At 32.3% G+C, this 2,447-nt stretch overlaps 1 protein-coding gene across 1 annotated transcript; it reads left to right on the top strand.

The window, feature by feature from the left end:
• Positions 1-18: 18 nt before the first annotated feature.
• LOC109588430 (phosphatidylinositol 4,5-bisphosphate 3-kinase catalytic subunit beta isoform-like) lies at positions 19-2,137 on the top strand. Its single transcript, XM_020004598.1, has 3 exons — positions 19-177; positions 306-424; positions 1,837-2,137. Exons 1-3 carry the CDS (start codon positions 19-21, stop codon positions 2,021-2,023), a joined length of 465 nt encoding a protein of 154 aa, XP_019860157.1. The 3' UTR covers positions 2,024-2,137.
• The last annotated feature ends 310 nt before the right edge of the window (positions 2,138-2,447 follow it).

Raw genomic sequence — 2,447 nt, 5'->3', positions numbered from 1 at the left:
TCTTTTCTCTGGGCTGAGATGGATGTACTTGAGTCTAGCTTAAAGTTTGGGCTAATGCTTGAAGCTTATCTCAGAGGGAGCGTGAATCACATACCAGAACTGAGACAGCAGATGGACGGGATCGGGAAAATGAGGAGCATATCAGAACTGCTTCACTCGAAAGGACTGAAAGACAGGGTGAGGAGGAAATAAGGAAACAAGAACCAAAATAATGATAAACATTAAAATAATATTATATCCTATAACAATATCAAGAATAATAAGTTCTGTGGTATTTTGTAGTGATAATGTTTATTATCTTTTAGGATAAGAAGGAAAAGGCTCGGGATACGATGCAGCAAGTGTTGGCACAACAAAGCTACAAACAAGTTCTCAATAACTGTGTATCAACACTGGATCCTAAACTCACCTTAGGAGGATTAAAGTACATACATATGCATATACATGTACATGTACTTATACAATGTTTACACATAATGTTGTATGCACTTTAATATTGTATTAACTACGTATATTACATGTAATTGTGAGAAGTAAAAAATTACATTTACCAAGAAGAAGCACGTACGTATACATTGTACTGTACATGTACATGCACATATGTGTACCTAGAACCATACCGTACATGTACATGTAGATCAGTGCAATACAGTATAAGTGTGTAACATCATTAGAAATTTACATGTAAATGATATAATACTATTAATATTAATAATATTACATGTAATATTACTATTTAATATACATTGTACATGTATGTGTATGATATTTTTTTGAAATTCAATTATACTTGTAAGCACACACTTGCTGGCGTTCATTCTCAGTTTAATACAAGTGCTGGTTGTATTTGTATTTAATGATAACATGTACTGTACATGTACATGTACATGTATTGTTAATTAGATTAGTAATTCCAAGTGGAAGTGGTTTTTAATAATTAAAAACATTTAATCAGACTAATCGCATCAAGCAGTCATGTGTTGTTATAGTAACATGTACATGTACATTGTAGATTCACATCAGGGTTTACCATTAAAGGCTGGTTTAGAATGTTATACAAGTCCTGATGTTACGTTGATGCAGGAATAGAATCTGGTTCTATTCAAGTAGAAAGCATGCGTCACAAGGTCAAATTACCCACACTCTTGATTATAAATTGGCCTAACGTCATATTATAAACCAGTCTTAAGTGTCCTAGGCAAGCTACACAGCAGCTTCATAAACTATGGATTATATACATGCTTGCATAAAGCTATAGGTTTTACACTAAACGAAAAATTGAAATTTGACCATTTTTTGCCAAATTCAAAACGATTTGCCATCAAAAGGTCAAATCGCCCACTCACTTTTGATCATTTTGTCAAATGTACATGTAAACCTAGCTTTATATTTTATGCCTGTAATTATTACATGTACATGTACATGTACATTTTAATTACCGGGTACATGCCTTTAAATGAGTTATGACTCTAAAAGTAATTTTCATACGTACATGTACATGCACATTCATTTATGCTTTATCTGCCATTTTTACAAGATTACATGTACATGTACATGTATATGTATATCATACATGCATTCATCACAGTATGTGTTTGTGTACATGTACAGATTCTGAACATTCATTCATTAGAATGATGATGTAATTAAACATTATGCTATTTTTATTTATATGGTAAATATTTTGTACATGGCAACAACCACTTCATAATGCAAGTATATCAAATTACTCTATTTGGGTACCCTAAGGCTATTGTTGTGACTCTGCTAATTGAGTTACTGTATGGTCACTCATATACACATGTATTGATTCTTTATTAAATATTCTCATTTTAGAGACCAGGAGTGTCGTTTCTATGACTCCAAGATGAGGCCACTACTCATGGTCTATGAGAATCCTGACCCCTCTGCTTCCCCGAGTGACATTAGAGTTATCTTCAAAAATGGAGATGGTAAGGGATTGTGTTTTTATTTACATGTACATGTACGTAATGTACATTGTGCATGTATGGGTACTCCATAGGATTTTGGTATAGTACTCATGTGCTTAATCTGCTTATTAATTCATTAACTGTAGTCTGTACATGTACATATACTGTAGTGTCACTAGTGTGTACCTCATTGATGGTATTTTCCAATACCATCAATTGATTGGTATTTTGTCAGTGGATTGTTTTTTTTATTTATAGACCATACATACATTGTAGACCATACATGTAGTAATAACTAAATGTACATGTACATGCACAACAAATAAAGATGCTACATGTAAGTTGCTCAGAAATATGGTTGTGCTTTTGTACAGGGTATTTTTACGATAATTTCTAAGACAGAATTCTCCTTTTTATAATTTTTTTATGATACATGTACATGTACATGTACATGTCCTTGAGTTTATTCCAATCACAATTTGATTTATTTACAAATTTTAAAGTGTGCTCCAAAAA

The sequence above is a fragment of the Amphimedon queenslandica genome, unplaced genomic scaffold, assembly GCF_000090795.2.
Source record: "Amphimedon queenslandica unplaced genomic scaffold, v1.1 AMPQUscaffold_12101, whole genome shotgun sequence".
Taxonomy (NCBI): Eukaryota; Metazoa; Porifera; class Demospongiae; order Haplosclerida; family Niphatidae; genus Amphimedon; species Amphimedon queenslandica.
Note: the sequence above shows the minus strand (reverse complement) of the source record. Positions and strands in the feature narration are given on the sequence as shown.